Source organism: Crinia signifera, chromosome 3 (assembly GCF_055691185.1).
Source record: "Crinia signifera chromosome 3, ASM5569118v1, whole genome shotgun sequence".
Taxonomy (NCBI): Eukaryota; Metazoa; Chordata; class Amphibia; order Anura; family Myobatrachidae; genus Crinia; species Crinia signifera.
The window spans coordinates 252,055,092-252,079,814 of NC_139219.1; the positions used below are offsets into that span (position 1 = coordinate 252,055,092).

Consider the following 24,723-nt stretch of genomic DNA (forward strand, 5'->3'; position numbering starts at 1 on the left):
GGAGGACCAGGTCACCATCTTAGGGAGGGACCAGTGCTCTGCCAGTTAAGGGAAAATTGAGCTACTCAGTTAGGTTACGCAGGGCTATGGCCACGCCCATTTTTGCATTGATACATAGGCGATTGCCGAGGGCCATGCTTCTTGGGCCACTTTTGATTAATCCTTAAATTTCCAGCCATTCGTTTAAATTAATTTTGGCTGTGACCTTAATTTTCCAATTTACACAGTTGTCTGAGTCATTATTTATTGTCTACGAGTCAAATTATTTGTGTCCGAGTCTTTATTTCATTAGCGTAGAATTCTGAATGAATAAAACATATGGGTGACTTAAATATAAAATGTGGACCATTATATAATTCCCTAACTGCAGTGACAAGTTCCCTGTGTGTGCCTGATATAATGTCTACAATGCTGCTTTCCACAGAGATTACCTGTCCCCACCTTTGTATCAGCCTATCTTAGATGGTTGCTTTCCTAAAACACAGAAAAGGAACTGTAACAGGTTCGCCGTTCAGACAGGACACAGCAGGCAGTTCCCGGTATTTGGGCATGTATTTAATGTCATACATGCCACAACTCTACTTTACAGCAACATAAGGTTCATACAAACAATAATGGCTATTTGTCCAAGCAGCGTTCCTTGCGCGCATTGCCTCTGGGCACTGGCAGTCCAAGTCGCTGGTGCTACAACACTTATGTCTACGTACTGGCCCATATCGGGTGTCAGCACCAAACTAATCAAGGTTTAAATCTCTTTCCCTTCTCCTGCAATTAGCCCAGTTCCCACCTGTGGCTGTGCAGGTCTGAAAACCTGAACTGGAGCCCTATGTTAGGGAGCCCACCCATATATCCCCCAAACACATCTCAGACACCCATTCCTGTCTTTGCAGGTAACTAGGTTCTCTTACCTGGCAGCAAAGCACACTTTCTGAGGGTGGACGGCTCCTTAACCATGTACAGGGCAGTTTTGATTAGAGAAATCAATCACTCTCTGGTGAAACCTAACCCTGCTTCACCACAGAACCTACGGTAATCAGATAGAATATAAGGTGGCAATACCATGTGTAGTAAAATACTCGCTGTTCCCTCCATTATTCAGGGCACAGATTCCAACAGTCTTTAGCACAGCTCTGTGAACTCAAACGCATGATAAATCTAAGATAATATTCAGTTTTAATCATAAGAAAAGGTTTTAAAAAGTATTTAAAAACAGAAATTGTTTGACTTAAACTCAGGGTTGCCTACTTTTGAAAAATCATTTCAGGGAGAAAATTAAAAGCCTGGGGGCGGACCTTGCGTTGCCAGGGGGCGGACCTTGCGTTGCCAGGGGAGGGCCTTGTGACACAAGGGGGCGGGCCTTGTGATACAAGGGGGCGGGTCTTGTGGCGCAAGGGGCGGGCCTTGTGACGCAAGGGGGTGGGCCCTACAGTATTTTGATAAGCATTACACGTAAGCATACACTTGGGCAGGGATGAAGGCACACAATCAGGGGCACAAATGGCAGGAACTGGCACACATGAGGAGGGGAGAACATGGGAAGGGGTAGAGGCACACATGGGCATTATGACAGTATGTCAGATAAAAGGATTATATGCCACATTCTTAAATGTACAACACAGTTTGTATAATTAATTGCATGGTCTGTATTTTTTGTGTAAACCAAAACAAGGTCATTAATGGTACTGTTATATACATGCTGCACATAAAGAGGAATCTGCAGGGGAGGTGCCAGCATGGAGATAAAAGGCTTGTACTGTATATGATGACCTATGGAACTGGCTGGGAGGTAGATGAAGGATGTGGCATAGGGAAGGCACAAGCAACATGGAGCTGATCGATGATTTGGCTGCATCTGTGTAAAGTCACTAACCGATCTCAGAGGAGTGCAGAGGATGAAGAGGGTGCGTTCGAGAGAGGCTGAGTGCTGAAGCCGTGCTGCGAGTATACTGTACTTACACAGACACAGACAGAGGCACGCAAGAGGATCCCTTCCTCTTTCAGTTTCTCCCGGCCGCAGCTGCGGCTTCCTTCACTTCCGCGATGGCTACGGCGCATGCGCTAGCAGCTAGATAACCGCGACGACGCGCCAACGTGATGATATTGCGTTGGCGGCGTCAGTGATGTTAACTAGCGCATGCGCAGTAGCCATTGTGGAAGAGCAAAGCGGCAGCTGCGGGAGAAAGGGGCCGCCCTCCGGGAGTCCGTGAGATGTCCCAAAATTCCGGGAGTCTCACGGACATTCCGGGAGGGTCGGCAACCCTGCTTAAACTTACACTAGCAACCAATATAAATGGAATATGAATGGATATCTATTTACGGTCCAATGTTGTTTACTTTTAAAATACAAAACGTGCTCATTTTGCACACTCCAGCAGTATCATTTAATTGAGATCAGCATATTTAACCATAGCACAGGAGGAATGCTATTTTCTCTATGTAAAGCAGGATTAAATATACAGCAGCTCACCAGATACTAAACTACAATGCATGCTCTAACCAAGCACATCCCCTACTTCTAAACATCTATCATGAACGAAGCGTCATACAAGTACTAATATTTGAGGTCCAATTGAACACTGTATATTTATGTTTGCATTCCATACATTAACATATGACCTAAAACATGACATAAGGTGTCAAAAAATAGAAAGGTTTAGACACAGAAGTCCCATTAAGTATTTCACCACTTACCCACCGGCCCTGAAGAACTGCAGTCCTATTCATAACAAATAGACAGTATGGGTCTTTTTTACATCTAGTTATTTTGAAAATAATAACTTGTTATTCTGGAGCCGAGTTAAATCTCATTCATAATAACACATCCAGCAATCAAGTGTCAGTCACTCAAACCCTCTCCCCTCATCTACTGCAACCTTTGATCCTTCTACTCCCTGTACAAAGTACAGTATAATTAGCCACAAGGACTGAGGAGACAGTACACCATCATAAGCACAAATATGTATAAATATGAGCTCTAAATTGAGATGCACATTTAATTAAATAGATTTAACTACACAATTGACTCTTGTGGCAGTTTTGCTTGGAAAAAAGCTATTTCAACAAGACATGGCTCAAAATGACAAAAGATAAGGTGCCCATACACGTCACGATGCGGGTGGTGCGATCTGTGCTTTGAAGTGCGTACTCCCGCGGCACTTCATCGCACAGTACAAAAAGTATGTGCTGCATATACTTTTTGTACTTGCTTTTTCTCGCATCGCATTGCATGCACAAAGGCATACAATGCAATGCAATGCGTGCTAGTTAAGCTGAAAACGCACGCCCGCATCGGGACATGTATGGGCACCTTTAGAAAAAGCCAGCACAGTGAATTTATCCTTTGGTAAAGAAATGCGTTAGCATACACGGATTATGAGAGAACTGTAAAGATGCAAGGTTCCAAACCCCAATAATCACCACGGTACAGTCTCTTTCGGTTTTCCATCAGGTACTCTGATGTCTGCCGGTACTTTTTGTCTCCTCCAGCACCCCTCCAGAATAGATGCTTCTGGCGCAGCTGCATGGGCACTGCAATTTTGGTAAATGTCACCTGATGGTAATTTCTCCAATAGTATTATTTCTATTGCTCAGTTGATCTTATTAGCCAATCAGAACATTAGAGAACCTATTTAAATGCTTTCTGGGATGCTGACAATTGCCAGTACAATGTCAATCGTGCTGACGGCCTCCTGACTCTCTACTACAGTGGTTCCAACCCTGGTCCACAAGTACCCCCAACAGTGCCTTTTCCAGGTCACCCGACAGGTGCACTCATTATTCAGACACCTGGGGTCGGCTTTGAGCTGAAAGCCGCTCAAACTGGGTGTTTTGAGCGACTTTCAGCTCAAAGTTGCCCAGGGTGTATGGGCCTATAGAGAATTATCTAAACGGATATAACACAGGGCATGTTGGGGAGGGAAAAATAAAGATCAGTCTGTTAGCAATACAAAGCTCCAAACCCTGTTTTTAAGATCGGATTAGTCCTCACTACACTCAATCCTGCCTTGGCCAGTTAATGGCATGTTCTTCATACCGTATCACCCACTCATCACTCTCAATAGACAGCAATGCTCATTGTTTCCATTAAAGCTCTCCAGGATGTGGATGCCTACAGAAAGGGCTGTTTACTGAGGTAAATACAGTGTGATCTGTGGGGATCCTGGAAACTGCACTGTGTGGCATATGTTAATCTGGGGGATTATATTCTACAGAAAACTACACATTATATCATTTCTAATATTGGTTAGACTTTTTCACTAGATGTCATGTCACCTTGAAATAAAGAATTTTAATAGGGCTGTGTCTGCTTTAAAATCAAGGAAGAATGGTTGAAATATACTGTATATTAGGTACTTGTGGGGGCAGGCAGGGAGACATACAGTCAATGGGGGCAGAGTGGGGTGCCCTACAGTGCAGGGGGGGGGAGGCTGGGGGACATAGTGAATGGAGGCAGAGTGGGGGACATACTGTAAATGGCAGTCATACAGTGAAGGAGGCGCAGGCTGGGGGACATACAGTGAATAGGGGCAGATTGGGGGACATACAGTGAAGGAGGGGCAGGCTTGGGGACATACAGTGAATGGAGGCAGAGATGGATATTCAGAGAAGGGGGGCAGGCTGGGGGAATACAGAGAAGGGGGCAGGCTGAGGAATATACAGTGAAGGGGCAGGCTGGGACACAGAGTGAATGGGGCAGAGTGGGGGACCATTCTGATGTGATTAATGGTTCAAAGAATGTCAGGCTGAATGGTCGGCCCCCAAACATTTTCACCTCACCAAATCTGGCCCTCATTGCAAAAAGTTTGGACACCCCTGCTCTGGGCGTGGAAAAATCTGCAGTTGCTGCTTCGTATACAAATACAGACTTTATCACTTTTTGAAGCATGATACAGCTGACCTAAAAGTAGAGAGTAATAAACAACTAGACCAGTGGTTCCCAAACTGTGTGCCGCGGCTCCCTGGGGTGCCTCGGGACACTTGCAGGGGTGCCTCGGGTTGATCATCCAGGACCATTCAAATTATTTATGATCAATTATTTATGGACAAAACCAGTGCTGGTGGCTGCCAATCATAAATATATGTACAATCAGAAGCAAATCCTGCCCTTTACCACATAACTGAACCTTAGAAGCACATATAAACACAATATACTTCATTTTATTTATTTTTTTTGGGCCTAGGGGTGCCGTGGAAAAATTGTGGTACTCTAGGGTGCCGTGATTCTAAAAAGATTGGGAACCCCTGAACTAGACAATCAGCTCCTACCTGTCATTTTTTCAAACCCAGCCTGTAATGTGGCAGGTAGAAGCTGATTGGCTGGTTGTTTATCACTGTTCATTTTATCACTTTTGGAACCTTGATACATCTGACCCTCAGTCACACAGATATATGTGATGCATATCAAATGATTTTTCATAAACTGACTTTGTAGAATGGCATTGCGAATAAGCTGCACAATGGATGCTTGAAACAAGCAGAGTCACATGGCACCCGGTGCCCCAAAGAGGGATGTCTACTGTAGTGAGGAAACCTAATCCATTCACACACCGAGGGCCTGATGCAGAATTTATCCCAAGTCAGTATTGGGGATGTAATTGACATGCTATGCAAGTTGTGCATACACGGAATTATGCAATGTTTCGCATCAAGAATAATGCTGGTGTAAATGTGCACCGATAGACAGCTAAGCCAGGAGAAATATGTGCAACTCTGAATACATACAGGCATATAAGCACAATCACTTATGTATCATTTATGCATTGGTAGGCACCGCAGAGCCCTTATGGCACCATATAAATGAGCAATAATTATAATAACAACACCGGACCAACTACGTCTTGCTTGAAATCATCTCTGCATCAGCCTCACAATGTTCTATTCTAGAAGTCTTAATAAATATAACGTAACCCAATCAAACCCTAATTCTCATAAGCATATTGTTGGGCTGAACGGAGACAGTAAGGCTTCAGGGGGTAGAGAGGGTACAGATTAATCTCAACTGAGCATCAAAGCTTTCAGGTTGACCTCTCATGAGAATAAACCCAAACACACATCAGTATTAGTGATCATGATCACTGAAGTATCCACTTGTGGCCCTGCATATAAGACCTGCAGAACTGTGGTGGCTGGGAGAGGAAGGGAAAAGCGCTGCATTATACAGACTTCCATTTTATTTGAACAAATTACTTACATTACTCTATTAACATACAACAACAACCAGGCATTAAATCTGCGCTGCGCATAAACAAGCTGTTTAATTACAGCACAACCATGGGAACTGTCCATTTTCATTACCAGCCCGTTTACAGCAGCAGTTGGTAACTGCAGATTCTCTCGATGAGCATTATGTATCTTACACAAATAATTTCTATTTTGATATTTGCAATGACTAGATCTATAAATACAGCTTCTACTCCAATGTGACAACCCAAAGATGCTTTACCAGCTGCTGAAGGAAAATTACAGTGTAGCTCCTTCCTTGAAGATCTAAATTTATATTTTATTTATTTATTTTTTTATTTTTTCTCCAGAAGGAAGCCAAGCATACGGCTGCCACGGAGACACCCAACCTACAGCAACGTTATGACAAGCGGCAATCTCCTTACCACAGGATTACTGGGCTGATTTGCATGGAGTAAGCTGCTATGGTGATTACAGGGAATGTACAACCTTGTGCAGGACCAGTTACTAGTTGCTTTACCCCTGTAATTACTCACAGAGGGCATCTTGGTCATGGTGAAATATAGAAGGCATGCCACATATGCAGGATTCTGTAATTTTTAGGTTTATCTGAATGATGAAAGAAAACACAATTATAGTAATTTAACAAATCCAAGGCTGCAGTGTCTCTTGAGTAGTGTCCTCTCCTGGGATAGAGAGAACTAGTTTATGTACAAAGGCTGTATGGACATATTTAGTTTACCGTAACATATCCCCCACTTGCACCTTTCTGGCAGGCAAAGTAACTTGTTGTGCTGTACAATGAGCAAATGTTTCTCATTGCAGCGTTAATATGAGCAGTCAGCTTGGGACTGCTTTACTGGTTATATCTTTATTAAGCAAATTCTTATTTTTACTCAGTATATCTAGAATTCGGAATTATGCACCTGATTCAGCTTGGCGTATATACTTAGCTGCTCGCACCCCTGTCTGTCTGCCCCTCTCCTTTAGAAGATAAGCTCTCACGAGCAGGGCCCTCTTCCCTCATGTGCTTTCCATCTTTCACTTAAACCCTCTATGATGTTGTCACCAAATTCTGCAATCTTCTGCCACCCTAATAATTATCTCAGTGTTGTCTCCTGATGCAGGTATGTTTATGTACCCTTTCCTCTATTGTATTCAAAAGGGAAAGAAGAAAGCACTGACAGTCATGATAAAAAAATACAGGGTTTTATATATTATTTTGGAATTAGATATGTATATAAAATACTAGCTGAGGTACCAGGCGTTGCTCAGGTTTGGTTGTACAATTAGCATTACTTGAACTTTATCCTTCTTTTGTTTTAAACGTAACCGCTTGCCATGCCATGGTGTGACCGGCATACACCTCTCTGTGGTGGGCTCCCGCATCCGACCACAGTTTTTTCTAAAACCCCATGTTCTCTTTATGTTATGCAACGCTGCCATATCTTGCATCCCTGATCCACTTTGTAATGGCCGGATCCCTTTTTGGGACCCCGGCGAAGTCGGCATTGCAGGTGTTATAGTGTTCATTCTAGCACCCGCCATCTTTTAAAACCCATGCAGTTCCTGTTACCTTCCTGGGGTGTCGCTGTCTGCTGTGGTGTTTCTAGCACAGGTCTGGTTTGCATAACAGTCCTGATATACAGACCACACTGTGCTAGAAGCACTACAGCAGACAGCGATACCCCAGGAAGGGAACAGGAACTGCATGGGTTTTAAAAGATGGCGGGAACCTAATCTGGACCCAATCAATGTCCTTTACCCCATGTATGTTAAGCAACTTTGCCATATGTTGCTTCTCTGACCCACTTTGTGAAGTGGCCGGACCCTTTTCTGGGCCCCGGCAGGGTCAGGATTGGGGGTCTAAAGTTGCACATATACTTGTCCAATTTGGGCCCAAATCGGATTTATTTGACATTCCCTCCAACCTGATGTGCGGCCCAGTGTGCATTGGGTCCAAATGGGGAGGACGGACTGGCTGCACATTAAATCTATCGTATCGGACCCATCAGTGGCACATCGCAGGTGCTTTTTAGCACCCACAATGTGTCGGTCCGATCCGTAGGTGTGTGTCAGCGGTGAAGCACTGCTAGCTTTATGTGCAGCAACGGGGTCTGGTCGGTGGGGTCTGTGGGAAGGGCAGCAGGGTCCGTGTGGCGGGGGGCAGCAGCTGGGAGCTTGTAGCGATATTTGCCAGGCGGCAGGGCGAGAAGCGCTGCTCAATTTGAAAACATATGTTGAAAAGACTGGCTGGGTGCTGATTGGCTGAGAGAATTCAGCCAATCAGCACCCAGCCAGTCTTTTCAACATATGTTTTTAAATTCAGCAGCGTTTCCCGTCTCTGCCTGGATCCCTGCTGCCCACCCCTGCTGCAGCTCCCCGGGCATAAATCGCATGCCATTTATTGCAGGTAAAAATGGCACATCAAGTGCTCTCAAGGGCAAACAGGTCCGACTTGTCCATAGGACAAGTCAGACTATTTTATGGGGGCCTTAAGTGGCCGTGAACCTAATCTGAAACCAATTAATGTCCTCTACCCCTTCTTGGTTATGCAACTTTGCAATATTTTGCTTCCCTGACCCACTTGTATAGTGGCCGAACCCCTTTGAGCCTCCGGGACCTCCACATGGGTGCTAAGGGTGTCTTAACCTCCCAGTATTGTTTTCCGGATTGTAAGTCAAGAGTGTACCAAGTTTAGTGTAAATTGCTCCAGGCATTCCAGAGTTATGCTGGAACATGTACACATATCTCCATTTATATTATTGTATTTATGAGAAAATGTGTACCTCCACAGTTAAAGCTTTTATCCAATATTGAGCAGCAATGGTCTCTCCACTGTTGGGTAGACACCAACTTCCTTGCTGTGCAATAATGGATACAAATTCAAGTAAATTGTCAGTAAGAAAACTGAGGATTATAATATGGCATACAGGGGTAGATATATGAAGCAGTGATAAGGGAGGAGAAGTGAGCCAGAGGAGGAGTGGCCTATGGCGACCAATCAGCACTGAAGTGACATTATCATTTCCATAATATTAAATTATACTTAAGTAAAAGGGGTGTAAGCTAAAATGACGGCGTCTGCAGCCATACATACCTTACCGGAGCTGCAATGAAGTAGTTCAGTTGGCATGCTCTAGTGGCTGTCATCGTGTAATCATTTGAATCCACAACAAAGTGGGTTGAACTACACTGTGACAGGCGACAATACCTTTCCATGCATATACTCGGTGCAATAAAAGGAGGGATATCACTCACTTTAGCCCTTATAAGCGATATCACTCATTATATTGCACCGTGTGTGTGTGCTGCACCTGAAGGCCAATGGGCACAGACAACGGAACCAATCATTATAAGGAGGGTCATGCTGCAGAATGCACCATGGCTCCCGCTCCCCTCCACCGTCGTTCTGTGGCCCACTGGCATCGACAAGTGTGTACGGAGATTGCTAGTTTGTGTATGCACTTGCCAATGCTGGCACCCCGCACCCGCCAATATCGGCGGCTGCGGGTATCGCTAGCTTGTGTATGCACCTTTTGCTTTCATGTCATTAGTTTCTTACCAACAAAAAGAAGAAAGCCTACATTTATATAATGAATACAGATGGTATAATGGTTAGCCTTACTGCCTCACAGCACTGACTACAGTACATACTTGCCTACCTGACCCCTCTCCATGCGGGAGAAAATGCTCTGCTCCTGGACTTCCCTGGTAATGTATGATTGCCATCACATGTGGGGAGCTAGGTAAAGGTGTTCCACCACAGGTGATGGCAATCATACATTACCAGGGAAGCACAGGAACAGAGCATTTTCTCCCACATGGAGAGGGGTCAGGTAGGCAAGTATGCTACAGTGTACAACAAACAGCTTCCACCTTCCAATTCCCCTTCTTCTGAAAGCTTCCAGTCATACATATGGTGTTACAATGTTGCATTTTCAGGTGGATTTTAGGGGTTGGGATCGTTTGGTCGAATGCATTATGGTCGAATGTCATTACATCGAATCCATTAGGTCGAATTGCTAAAAGGTCGACATGATTCTATGTCGACATGGGAAAAGGTCGAAAAGATTCTAGGTCGAAAGGTCATTAGTTCGACAGGTCATTAGGTCGACAAGGTCATTAGTTCGACATTGTCTAGGTCGACATTCACAAAGTCGACATGGGGTTTTACACTGTTTTTTTACCTGAATGTCAACACAGTCGACATGGACACAGTTTAAAGTGCACTGCATCCCCTCGCATCGCTCGCTGCGCTCGCAATGCGTCGGGCACGGTGCCTCGCTACGCTCGGCACACTATTTTATTCTCCCACCACGCCCTAGTGGATGGTAGGGCATGAAATACCGCCTGTCAGCACATGTCGGCTCAAAAAACAGTGAAAAACCCCATGTCGACTTTGTGAATGTCGACCTAATGACCTGTCGAACTAATGACCTTTCGACCTAGAATCATTTCGACCTTTTCCCATGTCGACGTAGAATCATGTCGACCTTTTAGCAATTCGACCTAATGGATTCGATGTAATGACATTCGACCATAATGCATTCGACCAAATGACCGCATCCCGATTTTAGGAATGTGTCCCTAGCTAGTAGGGTCTTTGAGGTTAACACACCCACATTCTATCTCCCACTTCTAATCCTTCTGTCATCCCAGGAGAAATCAATACCCCGGCTAATGACCTTTCTTTGTCCCATGAACTCACTCCCACATTCTTCATTGCTGATTTATCTATGAGCAATCAGAGAGACAGGATGTGAGACAGATTTGTCATAAATAACATACAGTATATAAGGATGAAATCTAAATGATTGTATAAAGTTAACATAAATCTTCTGGTCTTTGTCTAGAACACGGGAGGTAAACAAAGCACAGTGATACCAGGTGGGGCAAATGTAACATGCACAAACCACTAGTGTGTATGCAGTGAGCGCTTTTCAGCCCAGCGATTTTCCCTATCATCACACAGCATACATGCTGGGCAAAAATGCCCATTGTGTATATAGACCTTTAAATTTGGGTGGGGTGTGTTGAAACTAAAATCTATAACGCAGTGTAAAAATAAAGCAGCCAATATTTACCCTGCACAGAAACCACCCAAATCTAGCTTTCTCAGCACGTTACATCTGCCCCACCTGTAATAGACATAGTTTTGCCCATTTTGAGAACAAATTTGTCCTGTGATAAGGTCTGAATTAGGCCCATATTGTGAAAGCAAGTCCAAATGCCGGCTGTGAAAGTATTGCGAACAGTATGATAAAGTTGCCATATGCCAGTATTCTAAGTGTGACCACTATCGTCAGGCACATACTCCATACTAGGAGCAGAATGTCTGTCTGTATTTGACATCCTCCATGCATACGCACAACTTAGATTAGAACACATCTCTGGTGCCTACGACACAAGCGGACACACGCAGATGTCAGATCTCTTGCATGCCAATACATTGATGCTGCCCATTTGCAACACAAACGCCCATTTTGCAGTCATAAAGAACCAGCCGAGGCGTATGCCACTCCTGTCGGACGGCGAACTCCCGCACGGCCAAAAGCCGTGCCGCACACAGTATTTGTGAATGGACACTATTGTGTCCATTCACACGAGATGGCCATGGCCCGGCTGCCCGGTTGCAGCAGGATCCCACCACTGAAAGGGACGGCTGCCGGGCTGCGGCCATCTCCTCCATTCTAAACTTCTTAGTGTGGCACGGCTTCCTGGCCGTGCGGAATTTTGCCGCCCGGCAGGAGCTGGAGTGTGTGAAATAGCCCTAAGAGTGTGTTACCCAGACACAGGCCCTTATTGCCTCAGTTACCAAAGAGATTCTGGACAGCATCTCGGAACATGGAATGGCCAGAAGCAGGAATACTGGAACATTCTAGCTATCTGAAACATTTGTATGGTAATTATCACCATGATTTGCACCTGTGAATTTCATCGCTACTGAAATAATAAAGTTTTAGATTTTTGAGCAATTTCGAGTTTCTGTAATCAGATGGACATGCTGAATGTCATAAAGTCTAATCACAGGTCTCCCTCGGAGTCTGACTCAATATATCATTATACCCAAGCTGTGAATACAGCACCTGCTGTCAATTCCAACTGCAATTTTAATTAACACCTGTATTCACATATTCCCAAATGTGCCTCATCCTGACTACACAAGCTTTTATAGAGCAAACAGATAAGCCCAATTGCACATTAACTCTAATCATCAGAAATATGAACATATGAATGTCGTCTTTGCTACACAGTTGACTCTCGAAAAGACAATTTGTTCTTTTAATATACGATGTTACATGTGCAGTGTGAGATACAGAATTAATACAATCCAGATGCTGCTAAAATCCTACATGGAAAATGATTACTTGTTTTCTATGTGCTCTTAAACCTCTGTGACTAGCACAACAGTAAGTACTTCTGGCGAAATACCCTTGGAGTATGAAAGCAAAGGTAACTTTTTTATAATTTCCTTTTTTTTTTTTTTTAAATACACAAATTATCCATTTTCCACAGTTTAATTTCCTGCAGTACTTTCCGTCTATATGATTCTGCAAATATAATTGGTATATTTTGGGGGTCCAAGAAGGTCACCCCACCTTTTCATGCACTTCTCTCACATCACATATGGCTGCCCATTTGCAAACAGGGAATCGTTGTTGTTTTTTTAAAATTGAACTGGAGAATTCTCGGAAGCGCACATTTGTGAATGTTTTGAAACAACCAAAATGGATAGAGGACAACTTAACCAAAATAAACCAACATGGATTGGTCCCCATGTGTAAATAAATAAAATAAATTGCACACCATTTGTGTATGCACACAAACTTTGAGGGTGATTCAGGTTGGCTCGCACAGCACATTTGGGGGGTGATTTTGGTTGGATTACACAGCATATTTGGTTAGCTAATGGACAAAACCATGTGTGCTGCAGGTGGGGCAGATGTAACATGTACATCTGTTTCTGTGCAGGGTACATAATAGCTTCTTTATTCAGTTTGAACTTGAAGTACAGTACACACCCCACCCAAATCTAATGCGGTGTATACACGGTGCAATATGATTGCTAGCGATATATTGCTAGCAATATATTGCCAGGAATCATATTGCTCAGTGTCTCCTTTTCATCAGCGATGAAAAGGAGACACTGCTACTGTCAGGGGGCGGGGGGGGGGGGAGCAGCAGCGTCTGCTTGCTGCTATCACGCGGTGTGGGGGGGGGGGGGGGGGGGGGGGGGGGAGAGACCCGAACGGAGGAGGGAGGGACGTGAAGGGAGGAGGAAGCAGCAGCAGAAGGGAATCCTTCTGCCGCTGATCTCCGCTGACCACCTGCTCAGCACCGGGGGAAGCCGCTGGTCGCAGGAGCATGCTCCTCCGACCATTAGGGAGTGCACACGGGAGCGCGCAGCTGGCGATTTATCGCCAGCAGCACTCCAAATCACTGGCAATATGGTCGCTCAGCGACCATATTGCCAGCGATTTCAGCCAATATTGCCCCCAAGTGTACCCACCTTAACTCTTTCTGCACATGTTACATCAGCCCCACCTGATGTGCAAACTGTTTTGTCCATTAGCAAACCAAATGTGCTGTGCGAGCCAACCTGAATTACCCCCTTGGTTTGCTAAGTGCAGAATTTTGCAGTAAGTACCGTAAGGGGAATAGCAGTATGAAACATAGCAAATGTCTCCATAGCCCAGAAAGACTGAACCACGGAATACTCCCATAAGTGCCAGAAAGTCCCTTGAGCATTTCCAAACTTGGGACAGAGGTCAGAGTGCCGGCCACCAAAAACGCACCAAATGAACAGGAAATAAATATGTTCTGTGTAAAAGAAATATAAAATCTTATAGATGTAGTAGTTTTTACCCCCATACACTGACCCGATTTGGTCCGATTTCAGCCGATTCCGACAGATCAGACTGTGAAATCGGACCAAATCGGCTGTGTGTGACATGCCCTCGGGTCCAATGCACGGTCCTGTGCGCACCGGATCCGGACCCTGTGGTCGCACCGGTGGGACATCAGATGTCTCACAATTGGACCCATCAGTAGCGCATCGCGAGTGGTATTTAGTCTGATCTTAGGTGTGTGCCAGCAGTGAAGCACGTTGATTGGCTGAGAGAAATCTCTCAGCTAATTAGATGGGACGCCGCTGATTGGCTGAGAGAATTCTCCGCTGGGAGCCGCTACAAGCTCCCAGCTGTCCGCTCTCCGCCACCACTACCTGACAGGACCCTGCTGCCTCAGCAGCTCCCCAGGATTAAATTACCTAACTTACAAAACAAACCAAACCCATTTTATAGAGAGATTGCTCGATTCAGAAAGTCTACAGGAATGCCACTAAGGAGTGTCAGGGTCAAGGGCAGTAAACTGAACTACCCCCAAATGTGTGATACTGTGCAGCATAGTAATAGCTCCAGTAGTGCTTTTAGCACAATAAAAAAAATACATTCTGGAAACTATGGTTTTCGGAATAATTTGGATAACAGATATTACAACTTTTGAGCAAAAAGTCTGACTTAAGCTGGGAACACATCTAGTTTCTAGGCTGTTTTAGCGGGGCGCTGCGCCCTGCCCAATTTATAAAGGGCAAAATGCACCCTGCCCCTCTAGCAGCGCCCCACTAAAACAGCCTCATGGGGAAGCCCAGCGCCGCCGTAGACGGCGATGCCTGGCGCTTCCCCGGCAGAACAGCGACTTTGGAGGGGCCGGGTTCGCCCCCTTTGGTGATGGCAGTGGCCTGCCCCCCCCCCTTTGGTGACGTTGTGGCACGCCCCTCTTGTGACGTCGGCGGCCCGGGACCGCCCCCAGCTGTGAGGTCTGCGGGCCAGGTCCACCCCCCGGTCCGCTCTAAATGTTAGAGTGAACACTACACATCTATACAATCATCGGGTCGTTCTTTCGATCTGGGACGAACGACCGTTCAATTGTACACTATCCTGATTCCTGCTGCACGATCGATAAACGGCCAAAAACAGTCTTGTCTGTCCATACTCTGTCGGTCGAAGGTTCAGTGCTGTTTAATATTCATCCGACCAGACGGGCCCATATCGGAACAAAAGTGCAGTGTGTATGCACGTTCGATTGATATGCTGGCCAGACTTGCGATTATACTCCCAAAGCTGGAACGCCCATGTGGGCGTTGACAAGCTGCATGATCTCTCCTACAGCACAGCATGTAAACAAGAAGCGTTAACCTCTCCCTCATTATATTTTTCTCCCATCTTTATAGTGGTTTGCTGTACGTCTGTCCCTAGTCACCCCAACGGCTGTCTACATGTAGACGTGCACCCCATCCTTATAGTAGTTTGCCGTACACCTGTCCCTAATTACCCTGCCGCCTGTCTAGATGTAGACCTGCCGCCTCTCTACATATAGACGAGCACCCCATCCTTATAGTGGTTTGCCGTACACCTGTGCCTAGTCACCCTGCCGCCTGTCTACATGTAGACCTGCCGCCTGTCTACATGTAGATGCGCACCCCCATCCTTATAGTGGTTTGCCGTATGCCTGTCCCTAGTCACACTGCTGCCTGTCTACATGTAGACGCGCACCCCATCCTTATAGTGGTTTGCCGCACGCCTGTCCCTAGTCACACTGCCGCCTGTCTACATGTAGACCTGCCGCCTGTCTACATATAGACGCACACCCCATCCTTATAGTGGTTTGCCGTATGCCTGTCCCTAGTCACACTGCTGCCTGTCTACAAGTAGACGAGCACCCCATCTTTATAGCGGTTTGCCGTACGCCTGTCCCTAGTCACCCCACCGGCTGTCTACATGTAGACGGCCAGCTACAACATTCTTCAGAGCGGTTTGCCGGACTTAATTTTTTACGTGGCACTACAAGTACCTGTGCAGCAGGGGTGTTTATAGACTGCAATGTTGTGGCCATAGCAACAAGAATGCAAGCACAAACCTTTCTTTTCGTCAAGCTCTTGATGGGAGTGATAGAAAACAAACGGAACAAATGAACGTACATGCGTGTTCTCTGCACAGCCAGCACTGATTTCAAAAAAGAAAAATTGCTTTGTTTTGGTATGCCCTTAACCCAGCCCATTATGATAATGTTGTTTATATATGACGTGTCAATAGCCCGAATCGAGAGAGTGTGTACTGTGCTACAATCTTTCTCTTGCGATTGTTTGGACGGGAGTAGATCGGACGTCACAAGTAAAATTGTATAGGTGTATAGGTGTGTACGTGTGTACGTGTCGATCGAACGCTCGCAAGAAAACAGGGATTGTGTAGATGTGTACCCAGCTTTAGGGTTAGTTCACCGTTATCATTCACAGTGTATTATTATCCGGATTATCTACTTAGATACCTAAATGTATACTACTGTACAGATATGTTCCATATATTAACTTATTTGCCCCCCCCCCCCCCCCCCAAAAAAAAAAAATTGCACGTGAGATGAGTTATAAACTATTAACTATATCAGACTTCAGCTATTTTACATGTTCATATATTGGATACCATTAATGGCACATTTCTGTAACGATACTTTAGATGTTTCACACTGAGTACCAACCTACTCAGAGACCAGCAATGATATTGAAGAGTCCTCAAATTGATTTCTTAACACATAACAAAAGCAATTTTTCTTCGGGCTTCTCTCACTTGAATTTGAGTATAAGTGCAAGTGTAGGGAGGGCTGCAAGTTGGCGTCTGTATTAGCAAGTAATGCGGTTTCTCATGAAACCACCTGAAAGATAGCTGCTTAGGGCCTCCTATACATGAAGGAGCCCTTCAAAGGGTTTAATGCACAGTTCATAGTCTACTTAACATACTTTGCTGCAGAATATGTTATTTATACCATTTTCAGACAGCCGCGGCCGAATAACCCGGCAGTTACCCGGCATTTGAAGCGCGGGGTTATTTGGCCGCATGCTGTAAGACCCCCTTCACACGGGATACAGTCATTGGGTCGACACCACTAGGTCGATAGACAGCAAGGTTGACATGGGTCAAGGTTGACAGGACTGTAGGTGGACAGGTCATTAGGTCGACACAAACATTAGGTCGAGATGGGCAAGGTCAACAGGTCGAAATGGGCTTTTTCACTGTTTTTCGAGCCCACATGTGCCGACAGGCGGTATTTTATGCCCTACCATCCACTAGGGTGTGGTGGGAGAATAAAATAGTGTGCTGAGCGCAGCGAGGCACCATGCCTGAAGCATGGTGAGCAAAGCGAGCGATGCGGTGCACTTCAAACTGTGTCCATGTCGACAGTGTTGATATCCGGGTCAAAAAAAGTGAAAAAAAAAACAGGTCGACCTTGCCCAGGTCGACCTAATGTCATGTCAACCTACACCCATGTGGACCGAACTATCCCAACCCCTTCACACAGGAGAGCAAATCTCCGGGTCTAAAATTTAGACCCAGTAATTTCTCTATTACAGAGGGATTTCGCCTGTGTGAAAGGGTCAACCCAGATCTTAAACTCCGGGTCTCCGAACCTGGTCATTTGCATGGTCGGAGATCTGGAGTTTAAGATCCGGAATGATATTTTCCCACAGACAAAGGACCTGTGTATTTCATGAAATTCCCGGGTGGAACTGCTTCATTCGGGAAATTAATTTTCTGTGTGAAAGGGGTATTATTAACAGCTTCCTACATAGCGCAGCAAGTTCCGTTGTGCTTTATAGTTGGAAATAGTTGATAAAAAAACTGGGTATTTATAGACAGTCCAATCGAATAGCAAGGGGATCTCACCATGTGTAGGGAGGCCTTGATCGCAAGCTTACAAGCTATAGAGTAATAGGCATTGATACACAAGGATAGGTGTTATCAACTGCCTAATGATCCACCAGACTGAAGAGGTCCTGTGTGGACTGTATGATGTGGTCACCCAGCATTGTTGACCTGGGGTCAGGAGGAGGGAAAGTGAAGAAAGAGAAAATAAGTGAGGATAGGTTTAGACTGTAAAATGAGGATTTAATTGGATAGGAAAGTTTATGAAGGTCATGTGGCTAGTTCTGGAATATGATTAGCTTGCCTGAAGAGGTGAGTTATCAGGGAAAGTCCTGAACTTGTGAATGAGAAAGAATAATGTGTGTGGATGAGAGACTAATGGCCCCCATACATAAGCAATCACAATTAATTGCTTCTCAGATCCAGTGATTTCCCCCTCCCCCCCAGATAAATGGTTTCTTCAATCTAGTTGACTTGCCCACACACTACAGATTTGTTTCAGTGATCGGCAGATGTTTCCTGTTAGAATGCCCACACATACAACAATGAAACTCCAATAAAACCAGCTTTTTAAACATGTTTAAAAATCTGATTCAGCAATCGATTGTCGATCCCTATTAATTTTTGATGGGATTGCCAAAAGGAGGAGCTCACACATTAAAGATTCATTGTGACAATCGTCTCCAAAACAGTGGATTGTCACAATTAATTGCTCATGTATGGGGCCCAATACTGTATGTGAAGATATGTACATTGGTGTAGTTTGGTTTATGGCCTTGTAGTGGTTGGAGTCTCTTTGTTATATGACCAGTAAGGAGACAGTTTTAAAAAAATCAATGAGTTTGAGGTGGCGAGATGACATCCAAATGACACAACAAAAAGCCATTCAGTGACACAGGTCAATACAGATGGCGAGGATAGGTAGCAGCAGCAGCAGCAGCCAGCCGGCCAGACGGAGGAGATGAGTGGGGCGGTGCGGACCAGCACAGGGTGAGTATGACAGACGAGAGGGCGAGGGGAGCCCGCCAGGCTGAAAGTGGCTAACTTTTCAGCCCGGCAGCATACACACATGGCGATGATGGATGAAAAACCATCCATCAGCAGATGAAGCAGTTTCCTAGCGGTGATGCGGGAGTGTGCATCATCGCTAGTCGGTGAGTCTGTAAAAAATCACTAGGTGATTTTCAGCTGAAAATCACTCAAAACGGATGTTTTGACCGATTTTCAGCTGAAAATCGTCAACTGTGTATGGGCCTTAACAGTGTTAATATTACTGCAGGTTTAAGGAGGACTTCAGTGACACAGAGCTTAACGTAATGGAGAGAGCACACAGGTGATGAGGTTGTGAATAATGTAAGCTAATGGACCTGTACACACATAAAGACTCCCTGACAAGTGATTTTGCTGCAGCACGCAGGTGCGTTAATGCTTGCTAAAAATACATATAATTATGCTACAAGGCGGCTTTCACTCACCAATGAGCAAGCTTCTAACACTCTCTTAAACCAAGGACAAAGTACAAGGCTTTGTCAATGCTGTAATTAGCATTGTTTTTCAATGCCAATATGTGAAAGCCCTAATGATCTGGCATGGCCCATTTACTTGGAATGAACTTGCTCAGTGATGCTTCACCTGACTGCAGTGGCAAGGAGAATATGAAATGACTGTGCAGAAAGCATTACCACCATTTATACTGGCATTCCTCTGAAGAATCTCCCTACAATTTCCATTATTATTATCTAGATCAAATGTTGAACTTGATGGACAGACGTCTTTTTTCAACCTCAACTACTATGTTACCATTGGCTTCTTACTAAAGACTAGCTCAGTCCCAAACTTGCCACTGCTTTAATAAGGATAAACATAATCCAAAAAATATACTAGTAGGCTAATTGTCTCCCAACAAATTTAACCCTAGAATGAATGTGTGTGTGTGTGTGTGTGTGTGTGTGTGTACATGTGGTAGAGAATATAGATTGTAAGCTCCACTGGGCAGGGACTGATGTGAATGTTCAAATATTTTCTGTAATGCGCTGCAAAATATGTGTGCTCTAAATAAATAACTGGTAACAATAATAATACTTTAAAAATCCCCTAAAAAATGAAGAATGACCTTTCATGTATATTGTACCGGGTTATCTAGGTTATTTTCTGTTGAAAATAAATATATTTAAAACAAAAAAAATGTATGTAGTGTTCCCGCTAGGCTGTTTTAGCGGGCCGCTGAGCCCTGCCCGATTTTTAAAGGGCAAAATGCGCCCTGCCCCTCTGGCAGCTCCCCGCTAAAACATTCTGCCTCCGTTGTGACCGGGGAAGAACGGTGCCGCTGTAGATAGCGATGCCCGGCGCTTCCCCGGCAGTGTACAGCCTTCCGGGTGGCCGGGTCCACCCTCTTCAGTGATGCCGCCGGCCGGGCCCGCCCCTTCGTGTGATGCTGCTGGCCGGACCCGCCCCTTTTTGTCGTGGCGCGGGCCGGGCTCGCCCCTTTTGTGACGTCGGTGGCCCAGGACCGCCCAAAACAGTGACGTCGGCGGGCCCGGTCCGACCCCCTTACGCTGCCCCCCTGCAGCGCCGCCCTGCCCACCCTAGTTCCTAGAAGGAACACTCTGTATGGATGTATACTTAGTAACACCAATTTCCTATTATACCTTATAAAACATCGGGTGTCGCAATTTTTCCTGATGTTTTTATTTATCCGCTATCCAATTTGGATTGCCCAATAATAAGCATGGATTCTACCGAAAACACGCAGGATCAGTGAAACCTGTGTATTTTCTGCCGCTGCAGCTGTTTTCGCTGGATAATGGGTCTGATGTTGAGGATTTCCTTTGCCTGACCAAGGAAGGTGAAACAATATCCCTGCCAAGCGGTGGCATGGCCGCCTTATCAGGGCTAATTAGATAGCCCCAGCGATCACGCTCAATAGGATACCATGGTGACTCTAGCGCAAACCTTACAAACAACAAATACAGAACACAAGTTGTTATTTTTAGATGTGACTGAATGCAGATCCCACGCGGGAATAGGAAAATGCTGCAGCCAACTAGATGGGCCACATGGTTCTTCTCTGCCACTCAATTATACGTTTGCATGTTTAGTAGGCTAGATAACATATATATGTTCTCAAACCCACCAGACAAAATCTTTATTCAGTACCCAACTACTTATCTTTTACAATTTTAAAGAATCTACAGTATGTACTGTATATTTATTACAATTACATCAATATGATCAATGGGAAATAAAACACAGATGAAATATCTAGAATGTATCATAATGATGACGTGAGTATGTCAATTGCCTTTATAGGGTCACTGTAATAAATATACAGGTCAGGACTACTATCCTAAAATACATCCTTAAATAACTTGCTGCGGAATATGTGTGTGCTATATAAGAAACTGTTAATAAATAATAAATAAAAAACTTGCATTTCCAGTAGCAGTGGCTGAGCAAGCACAACACATGGAGGGAACCATACACACGCCAATATTTACTAAGATGAGAGTTCTATTTCACGTGGGATGTTGATATGGGCAACCAATCAGAATCTACTTTTTATTTAACACCTTCTAGAAGATAATAAATAGTATCAGATTGGTTTCCCATAGCAACATCCCATGTGTAACTCCCCCCCCCTCCCCCCCCCCATGTCTTAAAAAACAGACTTTGGCCAAGATATTTGTAAACTCTTTAAGAGTGTATAGAGTTAAAGTGGTTAATATTAACACAACATCCCTGCTAGGTAGTGTCCCACACCCCCTCCCTGTACATGCTGAGAGTTACTGACCCATCAAACCGCAAAGAGACAAAAAAAAACAACTTAGGCTTGTATGTAATGTCTGGAATGTTCTGCATGTCAAGTTAACGCCAAAGCAAACTAGTAAGGAATAAAACTTACTGATGTGTAGTTGGACCTGGCCTGTTTCTGGTTCCGGGACTCCTGTTCTTGGAACTGTAGTCCTGCAAGGTGCTTCTCTAAGGCTTCCCAGTCCATTGTAGGAAGCTGGGCTTCATCCCCCATGGTGGGCCCTGAACCAGCAAATGAGTTTAGTGGAGGCCCTCTACCAATGTTATTCTGTGGCTTATGAGAGCTGTGCTTCGCTCTATTTGGGGGCTTCCCAGTTACCAAGTTCCCATTTAATTTGTGCCGATGAGAAGGGTTTCCATTGGTAGCAGAAATATTATCTCCTTTAATGTCCTCAAACTCTTCCGCTAAACTCCTGCCAGCGGCAGTCCTCGCAAAACAATTGTCCTTAGGAAATCCATCATCAACAGCTTCTTCTTCCTCCTCATCTTCTTCATCCTCCCACTCATCGCTCACCTTGTCCACCAAAAAGTCCTCCTCATAATCCTCCAAGGCAGCCAGCTCCAGGCTGGGGGAAGACTTACAGTCCGAGCAAGGGGTCACTTTGTTGGAGCTGGATTCGGAACTTGAGCGACTGCAAGCATCACTTCCTAAATCCATGCCATCCTCTCTGTAATCCTAGGAGTGCAGAGAACACCCAAACCAAAGGGAGACAGAAAAGGAGAGGAAAGATTAATGTTTTGCTTTGTTTTCATCAAAGTTAAGCACCCTGTCTATACTCGCTCTCTGGAATAAAGAAAAAACTCACAACATGAAGCAACTGGAAACTGTCAGCGAGAATATCCATCCCCTGAGGCTGTAAAGATTCCTATCCTCCCACTCTGAGCTGCACTCTGCTCACCTCCAGCAGATGATTTACATACACATCGGTGACCGTGTGGTAATACGCAGCATACCCAGAAGCCTTTACACACCTCATGACAACTAATTAACATCAATTCTGGCACTATTGTACAGTTTAGATATAGGCGCTCGGATCATGCTGGATCATCTTTGAGGTTTTATTTCTGCAGTCTCATTTAGCGATACAAGATCTAGTCAAGTGGCAGAGAACTACATTTATAACAGTATGTATATTTTCACTGTCTCAGCTTGGATGCTCGGTCTTTACAGTAGCTAGAAACAAAAAGTGATGATACCAGAAATAATGATGATTTCACCATAGGACTCAGGAGAGTCTGCCCCATGAGCTTACAGTCTTAAAGACAACATACAGTACTGTATATATGGAAAAAAAAAGAAAAACAACATAATTAGTCACATAAATGCTGAGCATATTAGAAATGACTAATAAAATGACTGAGATGGAATTTGTGTTTGGAGACAATTCTGGAATCCCTGTCATGCATAGACACAGAATTGGCACAACTACACAATAACTGAGAAACACACACAGTACTGTATAACATAAATGCTGTTAACCAAATAGCAAGTTAACATAAACAGTAACAGGGTAGGACTGTAACTGCAATGTATGGATGCAATGGCTTTCTTTTATGGTGTAGAATACTGCGACAGCATGAATAGGCAATTCATTACCAAGCACTACCACCTATGGGTATAATGTGTATAAACCTGATTTCCCTACTTAATACTACTGATCAGTCATGTGTGGCATAGCTACGGAATAGAAATCCATGCTTTCTTTACCCATAGGGTCACCTGAGACTGACAGAAGATGCACCATTAAAGCGCAGGCCATGGTACAATGCAGACAATGTAAAAGCATGCAGAATACTAAATGTCACTTAGCCACAAATAAAGAGGGCATTAGGCTGGCACCTACAATTATCCATACACTGTAGGCAAATCTACCCTCCTGCTTCTGGATGATACTTAAAACTATAATTTTCCAGAGCTCTAGTTAGTATAGAGAGCCAATGTACAACACACACATTATTCTGCATATGTTCATCAACTGTGTGCCTAGCAGCTAGCACTCCAGTGCAGTCACACCTTCATGCAACACATTCTTCTGTCCAACCATGGATAGATATAGATAGATATAGTCACATACAGTATATACACCCGCACACATTACTTATATATTCATACTACAACGTATTCCTTCCTACAGGTGACACTAGTATGTATGTGCACGGGCAGATTGTGCCCTCACTTGCCATGATTCAGCCCACCGTGATCCTCCCCTACCTTCTGCATGGAGCCTGTACCTTAAAGCCCTCCATCCCTGAGCCGCTAAGTGACGCAGCACCGCCCGCTCCCTCCTCCTCAGTCACCCAGTATTGGAGGACCCTGAGCACCGGCGCCGCCTGGCCGGCACACACATCCACAGCTACGGAAACTCCTCACTCCCAGTCCCAACACGTCATTGCGTAAAGTGCCGGGAATAGGAATTCCGGAGGATACGTACGCATTTAGCATGACTGGGATGCCGGCTGCTGCTGCTGTATGACTGGGCTTTTGTTCAGCTGCTGCGGATCCTAGCGCCACCTAGCGGACAGAGGTCGGATAAATCAGGGCGCGCCCTCCCCATACTGCACAAAGCTCTTTTCATGTACAGTAATTATGTATTTGGAAAGTTAATATAAAAAACCATGTTCTATATATGCTTTTTCTTTTCAAATTTCTAATTAATTATTTTATATATTGTTGAATCTCCAGTTTGAACATTTCGTCCTGTACACATGGTCTGCTGATCTGTTCACTCAATACTTTATGGCAGTGGTTTCCAAAATTTTGAATCATGGCACACTAAAGTATCAGAATATTTTTCACGGCACCCCTAGGCCAAAACTTGGTTACTAATTTCAGGAAAAAATATTAAATTAGTTGTGATTTATTTTAAATCAGGGTTGCCGACCCTCCCGGAATTTGCGGGAGTCTCCCGAAAATCGGGTCCCCCCTCCCGGCCCCCGGAAGGGTGGGCAACCCTCCCGGAATCAGGGGGACCCCCACTGAGCCCCCCCGATCGCGGCATTTAAATGCCGCAATCCGCGGGTCTCAGAGGAGGGG

At 44.8% G+C, this 24,723-nt stretch overlaps 1 protein-coding gene across 4 annotated transcripts in view; it reads right to left on the reverse strand.

Annotated features, from left to right (window-relative positions):
- SCHIP1 (schwannomin interacting protein 1) overlaps positions 1-24,723 on the reverse strand; it is a 400,884-nt gene that overhangs the window by 82,115 nt on the left and 294,046 nt on the right. For 2 of the 4 annotated variants that reach the window (XM_083177853.1, XM_083177856.1), the window contains one exon: positions 21,781-22,365. In XM_083177853.1, the coding sequence (XP_083033979.1) occupies positions 21,781-22,365 (585 nt within the window). Of the gene's footprint in view, positions 1-21,780; positions 22,366-23,901; positions 24,065-24,723 lie in introns of those variants that run through there. The other 2 variants (XM_083177854.1, XM_083177855.1) reach the window with 2 other exon arrangements.